Raw genomic sequence first — 20888 nt, 5'->3', positions numbered from 1 at the left:
AGGAAGCCCAAACCCCTGGGAGCCAGCAAGTAAATGTGCCAATGGTTCTCATCTATGCCACTACACAAAGCTCAACCCCCTATTGGCTTAATATCAGCGGCAATGAGACAATGCCCAGTCTGTAGACAATAACTAGCCACTTAAGGGCTTCAAATAGAGAAAGGATTTGATGGTTGTCCTTGACCGTCCTGCAATTGATTAAATCAGAGCCGGAGGTGGGTCGGTAGTAAGGCTGTACTCACCCTGATTAAATGTCCTCCTGTCGCAAACATAACCTCAAGGAAGGCTCAGTCTTCCACCCAGTATGTGCAACATGTGAAATATGCAGAAGTGATGAGAGTATGAGGGTCCCTTGAAGCCTGGTCATGTTAGATATGAGGCCTGACAGATCATGATTGGCGATAGATGAATAATGATGGGGTGACAGTTTGAGCAGTGCTTGAGGGTATTGTAGGCCAGATCAGGTAAGGATAACAAATGTCCTTCCCTAAATGATGTTAGTGAGCCAGATGGGTTCTAATAACAATTGATAATTTTGTGGTCCCCTTTCCTGAGACTAGCTTTCAAAACTAGATGTTTTAAAGATATATTATTTGAATTTAAATTCCATCAGTTACCATGATGACATTTGTGCCATTATCCTCATAGCAATATGCCTGAGATTTTGGATTACAAGTCCAGTGCTGTTACCACCAAACCACCAGCTCCCACATTGTTGAAGTTCCTTTGATTTTCCAGTTGAGCTCTTAGGTGATAGAGAAACAAGGTGGACTAAATCTATTTATCCTCTCCTTCGAGCATTCACCACCCACCAATAAAATGGCAAAACCATATTTTGCATAACGCTCCAGCAAAATGTTATTGTGGCTAACTCCCCGAGTCATATGTCAGCAAGAACAAACAGCAAAACCTAAGGCTAACCATGAGAGTAGTAGACTGCAGAGCATCACTCTACCAAAGTTGAACCTAGTTTTTAGAGAAGATGTTCAGTGTTATTCTAAGAACAAATCCTGCAAAATATTCAGAAAGACATATTCAGTAAATTTCGCAGTCCAAAGTACAAATGATCCCAGGTTCTGTTTAATCCTTTGATAACCAGTTTACAGCCACCATAAATTTTAGATCATATGATTGTTGACATTTCTATGTCAGATACTGAAATTTCTATTTTCATTTGCAACAAGTGTTTTGAATTGCATCCATTTCATTCATAGCATTCTTCATGTCAGTTAACGGTCATTAAAGGGAATATTCCAGTTGTCGATTTAGACAGATAACCAATGCAATTGCCTCAAATGCTTCACCAAAACGGAATGAAGATGCAACTCTTTCAAAAAATACACACTTTTTGTCAAAATCAAATAATATCAAGCTCAGTTTTTAATGCTGATTGTTGTTTTTTCAATAGTTGTTCATGTGAGCATCACTGGCCAGGTGAGCATTCATTATCCATCCCCAGATGGAACTCGATAAGGATGGCAGATTTCCTTCACTAAAAGTTATTAGTGACCCAGATGCATTCTGATGACAGTCAGCACTGGCTACATGGTTACCATTAAATTAATTTGTCTTCCAGATTTTTATTGAATTCAAATTTCATCATCTCCCATGGTTGCATTTAATCCCCAATCCCCAAAACATCAGCCTGAGTTCCTGGATTGCTAGTTCAGTGACTTTACTATTCTGCACCATCTTCCCTTAAATGAAAATCTATTATGGTTAAAATGGTGATCGTGATTTAATTTTGTCTGCCTTCCTTCAATGAGATTGGGCTTCTCGAAATAGTACAGAACTCTTTTTGTCTCCAGCAGTTAGGAACGTAGAAACAATAAATATTGAGTATTGGCTGTAATAATGCAATGCTGGATTTGTGGTTTTTATTCTTTTGATCTGAATAGAGAAAATGTCAGGCCATCAACTGTGGAGTATTGTGTCCATCGTAAATATATTTATCTCAGACCATAAGATGTAAGAGCAGAAGTTAGCCATTCAGTGCATCAAGTCTGCTCTACCATTCAAGAGATCATGGCTGACATGATCATCAACTCCATTTTCCAGTCTTCTTAAAAATGGAGGAACACATTCCTTGCCAATACACTATATTACATGGGTGCTACCATGATCAGGTGCTTTTGCCTCCCCGGATGTTACACAGTTGCACATTTCTATTCTACAACATATTTCTTCAACGAGAGAAATGAGTCATCACAAGAACAATGACACATCTCTTAGTCATTCATTGTTCCCTCTTTAAGGTTTTAGAGTAGATTTGTCGCTTGGGTTGTGGATGTTGTGTTTGGTTGGCTCGCCGAGCTGGTTTGTTGTTCTCCAGATCTTATAACATCATCAGTGCAGCCTCCGATGAAGCGCCATTGTGTTTTCCTGCCTGTTATCTAAACTCTGGTGTCCGTTGAGCTGGATTACCTCATTTCTGGTTTTCCTTCGTAATGGAGTATATATGGGGTCAATCTCTATGTGTTTGTTGATGGCTTTCTTCATGGAGTACCAGGCTTCCATGTGGATAAGGAGAGCCACCAATTCGACTGGGACAACACCAAGATCCTGGGACAAGCAAAGCAGAGACAAGCACAGGAATTCCTCAAAGCCTGATACTCCACAAAGAAAGCCATCAACAAACACATGGAGATCGACACCATGTACACTTCACTGCAAAGGAAAACCGGAAGTGAGGTAATCCAGCTCAACAGACCCCAGAGTTTAAATACCAGGCGGGAAAACATAATGGCGCTTCATCGGCGGCTGCAGTGATGATGTCACCCAGTAGGGTAATGCAACATCTGCAGAACAACAAACCAGCTAAGCGAGCCAACCAACCACAATGTCCCCTCTTTGTCTACAACCACACCAGTAGCGATAATGCGCTGCCGAATTTGTTCATAAACATTGCCGGGTCAAACCGTATCATGACTTCACAAACCGTGCATATAAATTCAATGAAATCTGGTCCTGCAGACATTTTCAAACAATGTACAGTTATAAAACATAGACACACTATCACAAAAATTTCTGCTGGCTGCTGGATCTCAGCTCCCTGCAGCCACCATCTTCCATACCCCATGTGCCCTTTGCCTCCATTCCTACTCCCACACCCCCTTCACTTCCCCTCCCAGGTGGTTTTTCTTCACAGTAAAGCCCTTGCTGCTAACACTCAGGTACCATCACAGATTGTTTGCCTTCCACATTAGCATCTGCTGGTGCTATTAGTTGACTGATCAAGAATTAGCCCGTAACTGGAGGAGAACTCTTCTTTACTTCCTGCCATTCCGTTGATGCGAGTGATTTTTCTCTGGTGATTGGATCTAGGGTATTTTGGGACTTTTGGGGTCAGTTTCATCCACCATGCGGGCGTATTGCATTGCCAATAGGCCATAGTGCAGTTGATATCCAGCCTGCTGAACGCCAGAGTTAAGAAATGGAAGGTGCGATGCTGTCAGGTTTCTGTAAAGTTTTGCAGGTTTTCCCACAGCCCGCCAGCTTCTCCTTGCAGTGATACTTCAAAATGTAGAGAAGATGTGCCACTGAGTCTATGTAAGGCTAGGCAGGGATCAGGTTTTTAGCTTGGTTTGGGAAATGGCTGGCACCATAAAGAAAGCTAAAAGAGAGAGGATGGGAAACGGAGAAATAGGGCGGAAAAGACAGGGAGAGGAAGGCGGAGGGAAGAGAGAGGGACTGTTGGGGGGGTGGGATGAGTAAAGAGAACGAGGGAGTGAAAAACAAAGGAGGAGGGAGAGAAAGAGACTGGGGATAGTCATGTCAACACCGCCCCCAACTCATCATCTGTTCTTCAACCCCTTCCAGCTAGTACAGACCACACCCCCATCCATTCCCACAGTCTCCCTCATTCTTTTTTCTCTTCCACCCCGCCATTCCCACAGTCTTGTCATGTGCCATTCCCTCATCCTTTACCAAACTCTCAAACGCTAGCCTCAGACAAAGCATTAGTGGTCCTATGTTTGAAAAAAAAACATAATAATACATAATAAGTTTGGACACCCCTGTTGTAGCACGTCTGCACCAATCATCGTGTGAAGTCAATCATGATGATTGATGAATGCATGTTATTCCCAGAGCCTTGCAAGGTCAAATTTTCAAGTATTGGAAAGAATTAAGTAATTTTTAGTCACCTTTCATGTCCTTTGGTCACTCTAATGTACCTTAATGCTAAATAAATACATTAAAGCAATGAACATTATTATGCAGGCAAGCAGGAGAGTCAGTTTGCACAGAGTAAACTGGCCAGTGGTAGAGTTTGAGGAATAAGTGTTGACTAACACAACTCCGCTCCTTTTCTTTACTTAGTACTGTGGAATTTTTTAAGTCAGTCATAATCAATAGATGAAACCTCAGTCGAAAAGAGATCACCTCCAAAATGTGCACTCTCAGTTCTACATTGAAATGTCAGCATGGAGTTTACACGGTATATAAATCCTTGGAGTGGGTTCAAAACCCACCATTGGTGGCTCAGTGGTAATGCCCCTACCGCTGGGTCAAAAGGCTTGAGTTCAAATTTTACCTGCTCCAGATGTGTGCCATAAAGTCTCTGAACAGGAGGATTAAAAGTATCTGTAACTCTTCAGAGTGAGAATTTAGTCCTTAAACTCAAAGACAACACTGACCCATGATGACACATGTCTTGAAACCTTTCTTGAAACAATGTGCAGATCGTCGAACAAGGAAAAGGGCCATGTATTGGAGAATGAGCCTGGCCAGCTGATCAAAGTTGCAGTAGGGAAACATTTTGGGAACAGTGATCATAATTCTGTAAGTTTAAAGATGATTATGTAAAAGGATGAAGTCTGGTCCTCAGGTGAAAGTGATACATTGGAGGAAGGCTTATTAACAACAGTATTAGGTAGAAACTGGAAAAATTGAATTGGGGAAGCTTTTAAATGTAAATCCACAGCTGACATGTGGAAGACTTTTAAAAGTCAGTTGACCAGCGTTTAGGACCAGCATGTTCCTCTGTGGATGAAAGAGAAGGATGGCAAGATTCAGAAAGATCCAAGGTTGATATGAGATATTGTAAGCTTAGTTAAAAAGAAAAAGGAAGCATATGTAAGATTTAGGAAACAGAAATCAAACAAGGGCTTTGAGAACTATAAAAGAAGCATAAAAGAATTTCAAAAATAAATTAGGAGGACTAGAAGAAAATGCCCTTGGCAAGTAGAATTAAGGAGAATCCCAAGGTACTTTATACTTATATTAGGAGTAAGAGGGTAACCAGTGAAAGGGTAGATCTACTCAAGGACAATGGAGCGATTTTATGTGTGGAGCCAGAGGAAGTGGGTGATATCCTTAATAATTACTTTGCATCAGTATTCACCAAGGAGAAAAATACGGACAATGGTAAGATTAGAGTGGGATATGTTGATATTCTCGAGCATGTCGATATTAAGAAGGAGCAGGTTTTGGATGTCTTGAAAAACATTAAGTTAGATTATCCCCAGAGCCTGATGTGATCTATTCCAGGACACTGAATGAAGTTAAGGGAGGAAATTGCTGAGTTGTTTTCAGAGATGTTTGTATGCTCTTCAGCCACAAGCAAGGTCTGAGAAGACTGGAGATTAGTCAACATTGTTACTTTGTTCAAGAAGAGCAGCAGAAATAATATAGGAAATTATAGGCTGGTAAACATTTCATCAGTGGTAGGGAAATTACTGGAGAAGATTCTTAGGGAAAGGATTTACTTACATCTGGAGAAAAATAGACTCATTAGGGATAGTCAGTATGGCTGTATGCAGGGGAAGTCTTATCTCACAAACTTCATTGAGTTTTGTGAAAATGTGATGAAGATAATTGATGAGGTTAAGGCCATGGATGTTGTCTACGTGGACTTTACTAAAACATTTGACAAAGTCTCTCATGGTAAACTAGTCTAGAAGATCAAATCACATGGTGAGTTGGCAAGTTGGGCACCAAATTGACTTGGCCGTAGATGACAGAGGATATTTGTGGATGGGTATTTTTCTGACTTGGAGTCTGTGACCAATGGTGTTCCACAAGGATCAGTGCTAATATCCACAATCAATTTGGACGAAAATGCAGGTGGTCTGATTAGTGCGTTTGCAGATGATATAAAAATTGATGGAGTTGTGGATAGTGAGAAAGGTTATCAAAGGTTGTAGCAGGATATCAATCAGTTAGAAAGTTGGGTGAGAAATGGCAGATGGAGTTTAATCTGGGTAAGTGCAAGAGGATACTCTGTGGAAGGTCAAATGCAAGAGGAGGGTATAACTGTAAATGGCCAGACTTTTAGGAGCATTGATATGCAGAGGGATCTTAGGGTCCACGTCCACAGTTCCCTGAAAGTGGCAACACAAAGAGATAAGGTGATAAAGAAGACATACGGCTTGCTTGCCTTCATTGGTTGGGGCATTGAGTATAAGAGTTGGCAGGTCATGTTGCAATGTAATAGACTTTGGTCAGGCCATAGTTGAAGTCCTGTGCACAGTTCTTGTCACCACATTATAGGAAGGATGTGGAGGTTTTGGAGAGGGTGCAGAAGAGGTTTACCAGAATGTTGCCTGGATTGAAGGGTATTAGCTACAAGGAGAGGTTGGACAAACTTGGAATAATTTTTGCTAGAGAATGAGGGACAACCTGATAGAAATATATATAATTAGGAGAGGCATAGACAGGGTGGATAGTTGGAGTCTTTTTCCCAGGCTGGAATGCTACATACTAACAGGAATGCATTTTCGGTGAGCGAAGTAAAGTTTAAAGGAGATATGTGAGGAAATTTTTTTTCACACAGAAGATAGTAGGTGCCTGGAACATACTGCCAGGAGAGGTGGTGGAAGCAGATACGACAGCAATGTATGTGGCATTTAGACAGACACGTGAGCGGACAAAGAATAAAGGGATATGGACAATTTGCAGGCAGTTGAGATTAGTTTAAATTCACATCATGGTTAGCACAGACATGGTGGGCCAAAGAGCCAATAGCTGTACTGTACTGTCCTATGTTCTACGTTTTGTGTTACTCATAATGTAATAACAATGGCCTCAGAACAAATAGGAAGTCCCTAACCTGTTCTTCTGGTATCAGATCAACAAGTAGATAATGTCAGATCAGAGACACTATTAAATGTCATGCTAATCTCTGTTTAGTTTTAAGATAATCAAAGGATTTGTTCTGAAACAAAATCATTTGTTACCACAGCAAGCACTTATACAATTGCAACCCCTGACACACAAGACATTGTGAATAATAAGAGGAAATTGTTTGACTCCTTGGATGACTTATGAGTCAACTGAGCACAATGCTAAATTTGTGTAGCATTTTTAACTATTTAGGGAATAGTCAATATAGGTAAAGATCATTCTCACTTGGAGATGAAAATGTTGTTTTCCAGACTTGGTTTGTCAGACCCGTTATGGGAACCTTTGCTGGTATGACACAATGAGTGAACATTGTGGTTTTTCGAGTATACATCACATTACTGGAAATTATCTAATACCAGATGACTTGAGCAAGAGTCCTATGTGTTGTTTGGGAAGGAATCTGAATCATCAGTACAGTTCTTAATATTACATGCTAGCATAGGTACAAACTTATCTCATTTGGAACCCTCCCCTAATAATATTCCTTCCTCATCTCTAAAAGGCACTGTTCGATCTTACAAATTTGATTTTTCAATAATCCACATAAATGGTCCTTATGGAATCCTTAACCCACATGGGATGTTCACTTATGGTAATGTATGAGCAATTTTGTCCCCTGGAGCCACTAAGAACTTGATTGACACTTCCTAAGCTCTGTTCATGTCAGCCTCCAGACAAAAAAAAACTTTCAGAGCTCTAGTTTGGTTTGTATTCAAGCACAGGTTCCAAAGGATAAAAAGACATGTTCCGACCCTTTCTACCATTAAACTTCCTTGTACTCATAACGTGTTTAACATTAGTCTGATGCACATCTTTAAGAATAAATTCTTTGTCCTATGAAGAACATTTTCACTTATTTATGAGTAAAGGAACAAGTTATATAACTGCTATCAATCCATTTGTGGAATTAGTAAAGATTTGTACGAGAAATGCAAGAGTCTGGTGTCATTACATGCAGTAAACAGCAGGGGTCCAATATTACCATTCCATATTTTAGCCATAATGGTGTTTCAAATGACATGAGAAACGGGAGTCACATTGATTTAGAACAGAATAGGTGGTGGTTACAATTAAAAAAAGTGGTTTCATGGGCAGTGAGGTAAAAATTCCATTTCATTTGTGGAGAAACGTGCTGTTTAACCTTGTGTATCATTTGACTGTTCATCCAGATCTGTCTTTTAAAATAACTAACGTTGCTTCTCCCTCAAAATTCAGTTAATACCATCTACAGTGCAGTTTGTTTAAATTCAAATTGAGAATTCTGCTGAAGAAAGATTGAAAATTTCAGAATAATATTTACGGTGATAACTATATGGTATCTATAAGTTCAAAGGAGATAAAATAAGGAATCAGATATTTGAACTAACGTTTCTTGCAAACACTGCTATACATTGCTTTGAGCTGAGCTGTTTTATTACTTGCATCATTTACATTGATATTGTTGCAATCATCTTTTTAATGATTTGTCATAGTTAAAAATGTATATTGTCGATCTTATGAATTAATCTATAACTGTTGCGGTCAGTGAGCAAATCCAAAATCTATTTTTTCTATTGACAAATCTTCATTATAGCTTCAGTCTGAATTCATACTTGCTTCTTGAATTAAGTATCCAATTTAATAAACATTGCTGAATGAGTATTGTGCGTTCAAGACTGCTAAAACCGTCCCAAACCTAAATTTTGCAACAATCACATACAGTTCTAATTTTCTCGAATCAACAATCCGTTGATGGTTTGAATATTCAAAATTATTAACACTGTAATTTAACCTGCAAGATATTAAAATCTTCTTTTGCATGCAAATGAAATAAGATGGTTTGCAGAATTTTTATTGTTAGTGAGAGTTCTGCCAACTCCTCTTCTGAGAATTTTGCTGCTTTAAGTTCTGGTACAAAGGAGACAGTTTTGATAGCTTCCAAAAGGGAGGTCACAACTTTCTCCAGCAGTTGCTCTTGTTTTGGCTACTTCACCTCTAGTGCCTGCAGTAGTTTTGTGCCAGACACTGGCATCCCCACCCTTTGTAACACTGAACCTTTGATTTCAGACTGCATGTGTTTCGTTCTGGATCTGGCATCAATTGCATCATGTGACTAAGACTAAAATCCTGTATTGAAGTTTCCTCCACACTCTTGTTGCAACTTAGTTTACATTTAAATTGTTCATCATAAGCTTTTTTGCTTTCTTCAATTTTTTTTAGAAGAGAAAACTTCCACAGTTCTTGCAAATTGGAAAGGTTTGTAAAATTGAAAAAAAAGATTAAAATGCATGAAAGAAATTGTAACTGCACTACAACTTAACAGTCTCTGTGAGTTCTAAAGGATACTAAACTAGATGCTGGTGTTCAAGCAAACAAATTAACCCATTAACTCAAAGAAATTGGTCTTCAATACCAGTACAGTTGTTGTCTCTTTATAGCTTCTTAGTAAAATTTGCTCCATGCATTAATTCCCAGTATTCAGATCCCTTTAAAATGTCTGTTGCTTTGTAGTGTTTCCATTCATCTAGTTCAATTAGCACAATTAGTAGTGACCTGGTTCAGTTGTCCAGTTTGTTGTAGTGAATGCATTGTAAACATGTGCATGTGTGTGTTTCTATTTTCATCAGTAGCTTTGGACCATTTCAAATTGTACACTGAAATATTTAATATATGCATTATTGTGATATGACAGTATTTTGAAAGTTTTTGCTCATGGGAAAGAAGATAGCCCAATCCCTGGTAAGATCAACATACAATGTCGAATCATATTAAAAGAGAAGAGTGATCTTACCAGATGTGATTTGGTCACTGAAAATGTTATGTTACAGACCACTGTGTGATTAATTGCTTAATTTTAAGTCAGGATTCAGGCCTGTTAGCAAAAGTTCATTTCAATCATGTTGGCTAAGTAAGAAAACATGATAAAGTTCATGACTCAGATATTTCAGGGAGAATTATACTATTTGCAGGTGCCAATATAAGTTTTATATATAAAGAAACAGCAATTTGAGGCAACAAAATTACAACTTTGCAGAAATTGCTTGATCATTTGTGCTCCTCCACTCAGCTCTAGCTTCTGAAAACACGAAGTGGCATGTCATCATTGGCTTGCAATGACTGTCAATAAATTGCTGGATTTGTCCTGTAAATTTCAAATTCTTTTCTTATGTATCCATTTTGTGTCTTTTCTATTTCTCTTTATTCATTCTCTCTTTCCCTCTCTTTGTTTCGTTTCCAGTATTTTGGTAAACCCTAATTTTTACCCACATCATTGGCTTCGTTTCTTTTTCTATTGAAGACCCAGATAACCTCACTGCACCTTTATCAATTTGCATTTCCAGCAATTTGTGGCACAAAAATTATATGATATGAAAATTGAAGTGAATAAAATCAGCGCTTGCCTCTAGATGCGACGCTGTTGCTGGGGTATTGAGGGATATGGGATGCTGACTTTGAAATTGAACTGTGGGGTAATTGGCAAAACCGCCTATTTAACGCACTTTCCACAATTATAGCAGACATAACTTCATGTGCCATCAGTTTATTTCCTTTGTTTAATACCTCTGATGTATTAGTGCAAAGAAGAATTCCAGATGAAAATTATAGGCATTTTGCCCCATTGCTAGCACAGCTGATTTTGAAGCCACCGTGTTTGTTCAGCATATGATTTGCACCTTTCAATTTGTGACAAAGATAATTCTTGTTTCTTTTTTGTCTTCATAGCCTGTCGATAAATAGAGATGCTTTGCATTCTGTGTTTTAAGGCTAGGATAGAGCACAATACTACAAGCGCTATTATAGTTTATCACTCTGTAAAGCAGCTTGTCAATAGCAATCATTTTGATGATGTGGTGAGAACGCATTTTACACAATAACATCACAGATTGCTGGTTCAATGAAAAACATCTAGTAACGTTGTAGTAGTGACAAGATAATTTAAACAAAAGAAAAGGACGTGACAGCAAAGCAGAAAATAAGTAGTCACAGAAAAGCTCCTGAGGCTGCCTTAAAAAAAACAGCATAATTTAGGAGATATTCCAGTAAATGAGTCATCACAATCATCATGGGTTCCTCAAGACTTTTAAGCTGTGCCCTGTTCCCTGTTAGTTGCTACCATGTCTGGCAATTGTCAGTCTCTCTTTGTCTCCCCAAACCTAGTTACAAAATTTCAATAAATGCTTTAAAAATACATTGTTTTATTGGTGAAACCTTGAGTTCATTTTAAAAGTAAAGTCTCATGGCTGATCACTCAGTTAAAATTTGATGTTTTGTAAAGTAAGAGATAATGGCTAGATTCTTCCCCAATTGGAAGAAGGAAAATCCCATGATTTTAAATAATTAATTAATAAGACGGCCATCTGATGTTGAGGCAAACAAAATGCCTTCTTGGTCAGAGATGACGTTTGACTAGAAGTGATGCATGATTTCCAAAGATAGAGAGACAATGAAGCTATTTTTAGTTTTCTGGATGTTAGCTACAGTGAATCTTCTGTATAGTACCAGGCGATGAATGACCATTTCTAACACGAGAAAAGAACTAATTACCTCACCTTGACATTCAATAGCATTGCTATTGTTCAACCTCCCACTACCAACATCCTGGGCATTGGGATTGGAGGCAGCAGACTGGGTTTCAGAGACAACAACCATTGTTAAGGCAGGCATCTCAGTATATCAGGGTGGGAGATGATAGAGTGCAGGCACACAACAGGTTGTGGGGAGAAATGTGGGGGCAGAGACAATTGACAGTCACTGCCATAACAACACAAAGAAACTGTGGATGCTTGAGATCTGAAGCAAGCAAAAAACAGAAATTGCTGGAGAAACTCAGCAACTCAACAGATGTTGCAGAGGAAATAAAATTTTGATGGACTAACTCAACAAAATATCAACAATCTTGACTATCTTGTTCAACATTACAAATTACTCCCAGTAATGGTTGTGAAAGCACAATTAATGTCAGGACAGTGGCAGAGATTCACCCTAGTTCGACAATTTGCAGTCATTTTCCACGTTTCAAAGATTCGGAAGCTGCTGACTTCACACTTTGGACGAGAAAGCATCCAAACTATTATCCAATGTGCAACGCTGCCTTTCTTGGGAATTGTGAGAGTTGGGAGTCAGGAGAGAAGTTTCCATTATTGCTTCTACACCGACAAACTCACAACATCCAACTGCATGCATGTGTGTCGAGTGGCTTGAGCAGAATATACTGAATCAGGTCAGTGATGTGAAAGGCCCTTGTGCAGGCATCCATTGCTTTCCTTGTTAGTAGTTTGCACATCCTAATGTTTCATGGATGATGAGATTAAATGTCATTTTTGTGCTGAGTTTTTACATTATTGAAGAGCTGCTTCATTACTGCTTTGCTCACATAGGCTCGTTGTACCTGTCCCCAAGTACAAAAGCTCGGGTTGTGTCTGTATCTCCTGCAAGAGTAGATGAGGAAGATTTGCATCTGGAAACCAAGGACCTGCATCAACCCCCAGTTGATGTGACACAGCCTCCTGATGTGGAGTTTCAAATGCAAGATGAGAGAAGGGGAGTGATGATTTACTGTATATTGAAGGCAGAATCAGAAAGCCATATTGTGATACCCAGCATATCTGTAATGCAACACCTTATTCCACTTGGGTCAATGAGGACCATAAAATATTTCCTCTACATCTAGTTCCTATGCAGGGCGCGGCTGAGGAGTTGCTGGAGTATTGAACAGACAGAAGATATCACATAATTCTTGGATACTTTGCTTCAGACAACTGCAGAATGCCTCAAGATGATATGTTGGACAATGAAGACTCATGAGAGCCACAACATTATACTGAGAGAGATTGTTTAAGATCCTAAAGCACCACCTCGTCAGCCTAAGCAAGCCAGGCAGGACTTCCTGTTGAATCTCTTTCAACAGATCTGAATTGTGTGCAATCATCTTTCACTGACTAAATTTCTTAATGCTAGTGAGGCCAGCATCCCCAGCTTATTTCTAACTGCAAATGCAGTTTTAATCTTCTTGTGCTTCTGTTGTTATTTAATAAAAGGGAAGGTTATAAACTGATAAAAAGCTTCAGATATACCCATATTCAATCCTGACAAAGCCTCATCTTATTTAGGTGCCATGGAAAGCATAGATATTATTCAGACAGTGTTAGAACTTTGTGTGGCCCTAAGGGTGGAAACTTCTCTACCTTTAAGCTTGTAACTGAACATATATTTAGAAATGTGATATATTTACAACCAATTTTCTCCCATGTCACCTCTTTTTCCTTTCTTCCTGCTGTGTCTAGGCACAATCCATGTGTCCACAGCCGGGGTGGGTGGAGCCTGCTTTCACCAGAGTTTTGGGGGCACTTGTAATTTGAGGGCCCTGTCATGCTGAGATTGTCCTGGCTAGATGCAGGTTGACCCTGGTCTTGAACTCCTGCAGGATTGAGGATTGCAAGCAGAATGGAGATGGAGAGGTTAGACACCTCGGAGCTAGCCTGAGAGAAGACATCTAGTGGACCTGTATGTGTTTCTTTCTCTGGCTGGGTGCCTCTTGGATCTGCCCTGTGTCCTTGAAAGGAAGAAGCACTTGGATTGAGGTCAAGGTCCCACTTTCCTTTGTCACCTTGCCATTACTGCATCAATGGTTAAAGTGATAAAATATAAATCCAGCACATATCCAGCAGACCTTGAGTGAACCGGACCTGGGTCTCCAAGATGACACCTTGGGACCCTCCTCTGCCTGGGGCTGAGCAGCTGACTGGTCTCCTCTGAGTGCCAGCAATAGCATGAAATCCTTCCTTGGTCTGCTGTGGAGGCAGGGCCGTGATTCTCTCCCCAGAATATGCTCCCAACTGTATTCCCAAATGAACTCATTAAGATGTCAGCAAGTGAGCTGGTAGAGGGTGCAGAAAACAATCTTCCTGGTTCAGCCTTTTAAGGGTCTGTGTTTCTCCTTCAGAGGTGCAGGATGAGTTGGTGTCCAGCAGGAGCTGCTATAATGCTGTACGATGCCACTGGAGTCAAGAGAAGAAATGAAATGCAAACTTGGGGTAGTATCTAGTGCATGTTAAGAATACTTTCACACTGCTGGTAATGGAACAGAATTTGTTATTTGGGAATTAATCTTACCTGGCTGCAGGGACATAGAGGTCTCCACATCACCACCAGTCTTCTCCTGCTAAGGCAAAATTCTGTCCTTGCAGAGGAGACAAATGTTGGCCACCTAATCTCCCATCTTGGCTCTGTCTGCAGGCTGTGTTCTCCTGGAAGGAGACCAAAGGACTGATCAACTGAGAGGAAAGTGGCACAGCTGTTAGTACTCGTGCAGGAACAGTGTCAAGGTGTCCCAAGTGAGTGAGTAGGAAGTACAGCAGCTGTGGGTTGGGGAGGTTGTAGTGGATAAGAGTGATTAAACAGAGATGTTGCATCCATTAAGAGTAGTAGAGAGAGTGGTAGTCAATGAGACTTGATGGGAGGCGGATCCAATGGCCAAGTTGGAATGAGTGTGAGATAACAGAAAGAATATAGTGATACTAACACTCAGGGTGCACAGAAAGTCATTAGCCTGCTCCTGCATCGCAGGGCAATTTTACAGACCATGGAAACTGCAGTCCCCTGGGTGGCAACCTCAGCCATGGTAGTTGCCGACCGAGAGAAGACAACAACCCTTCTTCCCATTACCCCAGATCCCTACAGGCAAGGCTAGGACTCCACCTACCCTTTCTCAGCTGTGTCATTTAGAATTGTGCAGTAACAGTCTGCGAATGGCCATTCCTGGTTTACAGCCTTTGACCTGGTGCACAGCTGCATTTTAAATATGAGGCTAGTGGTCCATATCACAGCAGATCCAGACTGTGGAAAAATACCTCCACCATTAGTGGATGCACAAAAATTCTAGCATGCACCAGAGGGGTATGACGCCTAGATCAGTAGCCAAAAATTGCATGAGATACTTCACTGGAGTTCATAGAGAGAACCTCCCTGGAATGGACACTTGGCTGTGTTTGATAAAATTCAGCCCAATGTCAATGACTGTTGGACCCAGAATTTAAAATGTGCCTAATGCAAAAACACCTTTTTGATACTGCCACCAAAAATAAGCTTCAACTTCTTTGTACTTTCCTTTGGAAATGCCAGCAAGTAAAATTTAGAGACATCACAAGATCACCACCTTTATGTGAGTTATCTGCTTGCCTCCATGAGGGAAACCATGACTAAGGAATGAATTGGTTCCCCAATTTGTTAGTCCACTGTTATTGCTATGTCAAGTTACCATAGTCTTGCTAAAGAGAGATAATGAGCAGTGATTTAATCTTAGGGCTACCACACCTCAGGCTAGGGGAGAGAAATTGTAAAGGAGAGTCCTTTATTGTAACCTCAGTCAAAGTGGGAGATTGAACCCATGTTGTTGTCATCGTGCTCATTCACAAACTAGCCATCCAGCCAATTGAGCTAAACCAATCTGCACTGTTAGGTTCACTATAGCATGGATTAGATCATAAGCGGAGTTTCCTTTTTCCCAATCTGAAAGTAATTTAAACTGCAAGCTCAGGGACCCCAATCTGCCCTAGACCCTGAAAATCTGTTCTTTGCAATCAAAGTAACTTATTTGCTGGTCTATCTGTTTTGAATGTCTCAAATCTGAAGACCTTGGAAAAGGCTGTCCTGACTTAGATTATTAAAAACATCAAGATTTGTTGCCACGAACACCTATCAAAATGAATGGAAATATGGATTTAAATTTCAAATGTATCCTTCAAGATTCTGTACTGTCCACCACATACAAAAATGCAGACCACACTGCTTCAACGCAACTCCCAACAGATCACTGAGATGACAAGATGTAGAGCTGGATGAACACAGCAGGCCAAGCAGCATCAGAGGAGCAGGAAGGCTGACGTTTCTGAAGAAGGGTCTAGGCCCAAAATGTCAGCTTTCCTGCTCCTCTGATGCTGCTTGGCCTGCTGTGTTCATCCAGCTCTACACCTTGTTATCTCAGATTCTCCAGCATCTGCAGCTCCTACAGTCTCCCAACAGATCACTGGCTATTTTATCAATGCAAAAGTTCAGTGTATGTACATCAGTCATTATCATTAAGCCAGAAATTTTAAAGAATCAGATAAAGACCATTGCAGCCTATCAACTTCTGACGAGTAGAAAATTTGAAAAATACCATTAACTCTTCCGTCCTTCTAATCCCCATCTTCCTTCATTGCTATTGATTTACAGTTTGCTGACAAAGCCTAATGCCAAATTGTTGTAAATGTAAATAAGGGACATGAATTCAAATTCATTGAATTTAAGATCTTTACAGAGAAATCAGTTTGCTGGAACTTAAAATGTTATTGTTGAGGTGATAGGCAGTGTACTAGACAGGGGATACTTTCTCTTAATATGCAGTGGCTTCAAAGGTTTCAAACACTTCTCAGAAGTATTTCAGAGACAATATAAGCTACAATGTACAGCACAGTGAGCTTCAAAACATGACTTGCATCACTAAACTGACTATATGTGCTTGTCCCTTTCTAGGTCCAGGAGCAGTGCTTGATGGGAACAACCGTGCTTCTGGAGGAATGACTGCTTCACTATGGCTACTGGTGATACTCTTCGTCCACTTCCTCTTCAAATTTTGACGTGGCACTGCGCCATTGAACAGCGCACTGCCTCTAACCCGAACAGAACAAATAAACTTTATCCTGCACAGGTTGTGCACAGGCTGTAAAACATCGCATATAGGTTCTGTGCTGACGAGTATTTGTTTTTGTGAGTCCATACTGGTATTTCCCCTCTGTTGGCTGCAGGGCGCTGGTGCATAATTGCTGTCAAAACTGTTAGTTCACTTCCTGTTGATTTTCCACTTTTTAATCTTCCATGTTTTAGCTGATGTAGTGTTTACATATTTTATGCTTTTAATGATGTTTATTTATGCAGGTACACGCCATTAACCTTTCCCTCACATACGTAAAGCTGTCTGTGGTTTTACTGGGTGGATGATATAATTTACCTGTATACTATTTGTAGGCTACCAGATAAATAATGTAATATGCCTGTAGACCATTGGCTAATTAACAGGTGGATTGTAGCCCATTGGCTGGCTAAGCAAACATCTAGCAGAGAAGCTGCACATGTATAACAAAAGGGGCAGTTGTACATTAAAGTTTAAGGATCTTTATCTTAGAACAATTCTATTCCAGGCGTATTTCTCACTAACATTTAGGCCCATGTTGACTATCGCCATCATATATAAATTGTGGAAAACTAATACAATTGTATATGTCATGTACGTTAAGGTAAATATAAAGCTCTTCAGTTTCCATTTGATTGTGTATTATGTGTGCACATAACCATATTTCTGCACTTTGAGTCCAACATACTGATAAGATTCGCTGAAGGCTTTTCTTGTACTGAAGTGGAACTGGGCCAAAACTAACAACAAATCACAAGAAAAAGAGAGGGCCATTTGGAAGGCATTCTCGGAAGGTCTCTTCAGCGTCCTGTGTATTTGGTGTCTCCTAGGTTATATGTTACTAGTTTCTGAAAAGGGAAGCCATATGGTTGCTTAAAGCTGCAGTATCCCTTCTATTTTGTTAGCATGATGCATTTCGATAAGAACAAATTAAATGTATACAATGATACCCATGAAAAACTATATCTGGCTATGTGAGATTTTGTTCTAACTTTTCTTTGCCGCGGAAGTTAGCTCAAACAATTCTAGAAATTAATGCCACGTGTCTTTCACTTCAGAACTTTATTATTGTTTACTGTAAATTTCAAGGCGTATTTGTTTATTTTTCAGTGTTTGGGAATCTGTTGGTTTAACAGTGGAGGAAGTGTTTCGTTCAGAAAGCCTCAGGCAGCCGCTCATTGTCTGCTAGCTCACAAAGTTCTTCCCATGACTAGATCATATGTAATGTACCATGAGCACTTTTATTCCTTTTAAATGCTACTGTTTCATAGAGCTACCCATCGGATACCAATGCTGAAAAAGATTAAGTCAGAAATGGGAAGCATGGTAGTGCCAGGAACTGTTGGGGATGAGGGAGGAAGGGTCTTTCTTCCTCATGTTATCCTGGAACAATGTTCCTGTAGCTATTATTTTTTCCAATTGAGCAAATTAAGATATTGAATGAAATCATTTATTTTGGCCTTAAGTTCTCAAACCTGAGGCACTCTTATGGAATATTCTGGTTATATGCTTGAGAAATCATGCATGAACTTAGTTTACCCTTTGGGATAAGAGGTACAATCTTGGGGAATAGTGCAATGGCTAGGAACTAGCAAGTTTATTTTAAGTTCAAATGATCTGGAGTTTCCTCCATTGTTAGGATTGGAACTCCGAACATATTGCATGCCTCCCACAATGCTTTCAACCACCCTAAATTAAACACTTAGCTGAAAGACAGGGTGCTTCCTTCTGAAGTGCAAAACTGATCTGTTCAACAAATTTTATCCATGTATTTAAAGGTCATAAGAAAAGAAATGGAATTAACAAATATTTTATCCATCAAATTTCAGTCTCTCGTACACCTTTTTTGAGTTGGAAAGTTTCACATGGGAGCTAATCCAAACAGAGTCAGTTTTGTCTAGATTTAATCTGAAGCTGTCTTGAGAAGGAATATCATCAAATTTACAGAATAAAACAGGCACTGCACAGGAATGACAATGTGTATTTAAATTTGCTTGCAAAAATGATCTTAAGGTTGCCAAATGTAAATTAAATTTATTAATTTGGTTCTTTCAGAGTCATGAAGGCATTTGAAACCATATCAAAATTGCTCGTGAAATTCTAATACAAGATCCAATTATCACTAATCTCTGATATTACTTGCTTCAGTTCTTTGAGAAAGAAAGCATTTAACTTTGAATTTCTGGGCCACAGACATGTTTTTGTCACATATCAAATGGCTTTTTGCAGCAACAGAAAAGGGAACACTCAGATTATGAAACACTTAGGAAAAAGGTATGCCCACAGAGTGAAATGAAGGAAGTTGGCAGACTAATCAGCTGTTTTTTGGTAAGTTGTTTCATGTTTTCTGCTTTTCCTGTTTTTGACATTGTTCCACACCCCAAAAACAGCACCCTAACTCTCTCCCCAACTGTACCCCTGCTAAAAGTGCAACCTAAACATAAGCTTCCCTGCCCCCATCACAGCCACTTGGTAAGTAAAGAGATTCCATAGGGAAGTTGTGCATATTGCTGAGTACCTGTGCTTTCTCTGGTCAAATGTCCTGACAATTCTTTTCAGCAATGGTAAATTGGGATTAAGAATTTGCCAGTCACAGATATTGACTTTGCTCCTATTAATCCATGGTGCCTTTAGAAAATAAAGAATTTAATCTAGAATCTGTGCTTTCAGCATATAATTTCGGTTCTGTTCATCTTCAATAATGTCAGCCCTGGGAGATCATTTGGAAGAAGCAGCTTTTGTATATGAATGTAGAAACCTTTTATTGGACTCAACATAACACTGCCTTGTTGCTGACATGACTGGTTCACTATGAGTAAATGGAGTTCATGTTCACAAGGAACCTCTTCATCAGCTGCAGTTACCTTTTGGTATGCGTGACCATGAGCTTTTACCCAAATTCAACTATAATTATTTGCAGCAGCATTTAAAATATAAATTTTAGTCCTTTTAACAAAGGAGCCTGTAATGGTATCAATCACTGCTAAGCCTAACACATAATCCCTCAGCGACATGTTGTTGAGCAGAGTTGGTGTATTTTTGGAAGGAAGGACGAGAATTCTTGCAGCCACTGTGACTCAGTCTATTATTTAGGGTCTTCTGAATCTGGAGTTTTAGGAAATCTACTTCTAACTCTCATCTACTTTGGTGATCCTATGAACTGTTTCCAAGAGGATTTTGGGAGCAAAATATCCATCCACCTTCTTCAATTTTTCATCATACTTGTCTACTGTACCCCTTTCATTTGTTAGATTTATTGCTTTTTGCTTTTAGTACAGTGACCCACAAAGTAATAACCTTGATTTTTTTTTTCTCAAGTATGACACCTTACAGTGGATGGCATGAAATTGCAATTGTGCTTTTCTATTTGTTAAAGAAATTGTAAAATTTTAAAGCAATTTTGGAAATGCATACTGTTATATGGTCCATAGTGGATTAATATATTGTGAATATTTGGATGATTTTTAGAACGAGCTCCATCAGTTGTCTTTGACTTCAGATGCCATAGCCTGTTGACAAAAAGCAGAGAAAGCAATCTAGGAAGAAGGCAAAAACTTTTGTAACATTAGCTCTAATATTAGCAATTGAAATAAAATGCCAGCCATTTTATAGAGATGCCGGTACAATAGATCAGGTATTCAACTATATGATTCACTGCTGAAAAATTGTTGGCCTAGGTTCTTTAATTCTGTCACGTTCATCTGACTTGGTTGAAAATTATTCTCAGTGGTATCAGTGTAAGGTAGTGTTTAAGTTCCACTTGATTCAGACATGAAACTAGAGGAGCTGTGGAGATTTCTTCAAGTCTGAGAGTCCCAATCTTCTTCCTAAAGTAATTCCATGAGATTGCTGGGATTCTTGAGGAACAAATGTACAAGTGACAAATATCTCTGTTTTTATAGCTTTTCATCAACTTTGGCTTAGCAGTTAGTTTGTAACTACGAACCTGTAACTGTAGAGATGAATATGTCCCAAAGATATTCATATAAGAACAACACATCAACCTCAACTTCAACTTTGCAAGAAGTTGTTGAATTTGTACAATTTAGCAGTGAAAAGCTCTGCCTGGTGTTGCATTGAGTCGTACAGATGACAAAAAGTCCATGGTTAAACT

At 39.5% G+C, this 20888-nt stretch overlaps 1 protein-coding gene across 3 annotated transcripts in view; it reads left to right on the top strand.

The window, feature by feature from the left end:
- LOC109934062 (opioid-binding protein/cell adhesion molecule homolog) overlaps positions 1–18210 on the top strand; it is a 920827-nt gene extending 902617 nt beyond the window's left edge. For 2 of the 3 annotated variants that reach the window (XM_048615652.1, XM_048615651.1), the window contains one exon: positions 16618–18210. In XM_048615652.1, coding sequence (XP_048471609.1) covers positions 16618–16721 — 104 coding nt within the window. In that variant the 3' untranslated portion in view covers positions 16722–18210. Of the gene's footprint in view, positions 1–9324; positions 9361–16617 lie in introns of all 3 variants that reach the window. The other variant, XM_048615650.1, reaches the window with a different exon arrangement.
- Positions 18211–20888: the final 2678 nt, after the last annotated feature.

This window comes from Rhincodon typus, chromosome 32 (genome assembly GCF_021869965.1).
Source record: "Rhincodon typus isolate 14 chromosome 32, sRhiTyp1.1, whole genome shotgun sequence".
NCBI lineage: Eukaryota > Metazoa > Chordata > Chondrichthyes > Orectolobiformes > Rhincodontidae > Rhincodon > Rhincodon typus.
This window is presented reverse-complemented; position numbering and strand designations above follow the sequence as displayed.